Here is a 331-nt window from a genome sequence, read left to right on the forward strand (position 1 = left end):
TTCTCCAGACTAAACAAACCCAGTTCCCTCAGCCGCTCTTCACAGGGCATGTTTTCCAGACCTCTCACCGTGTAGAGGAGGAGGACAGACACGAACTGCACCAGGCTGTACAGGGCCATGTACTTAAAGACACCGAAGGAGGTGACCAGTGAGCACCTGCCCTCCCTGCGGAGAGAAAACAGCGACTCACCCACCACCCGCAGCGCCCCTCCCACCAGCCGTCCCCAAGAGGGGACAGAGGCGCTCACGAGACCCCCCGCTCCTTAATTTTTACCCGCTCACCGGATGACGGTGGGCACGCACTCGATGTTGGCCAGGCGGGAGGTGAAGG

General features: G+C 60.4%; 1 protein-coding gene across 1 annotated transcript in view; it reads right to left on the bottom strand.

Annotated features, from left to right (window-relative positions):
* The window catches only part of LOC104272036 (probable cation-transporting ATPase 13A2), a gene marked incomplete at both ends in the record, with an annotated part of 1,979 nt that overhangs the window by 1,253 nt on the left and 395 nt on the right, over positions 1–331 (bottom strand). Inside the window, 2 exons of the mRNA XM_009866912.1 lie at positions 69–165; positions 283–331. Of these exons, the coding sequence (XP_009865214.1) occupies positions 69–165; positions 283–331 (146 nt within the window). The remainder of the gene's footprint in view (positions 1–68; positions 166–282) is intronic.

This window comes from Apaloderma vittatum, unplaced genomic scaffold, assembly GCF_000703405.1.
Source record: "Apaloderma vittatum isolate BGI_N311 unplaced genomic scaffold, ASM70340v1 scaffold41423, whole genome shotgun sequence".
In the NCBI taxonomy this organism is placed as follows: Eukaryota; Metazoa; Chordata; class Aves; order Trogoniformes; family Trogonidae; genus Apaloderma; species Apaloderma vittatum.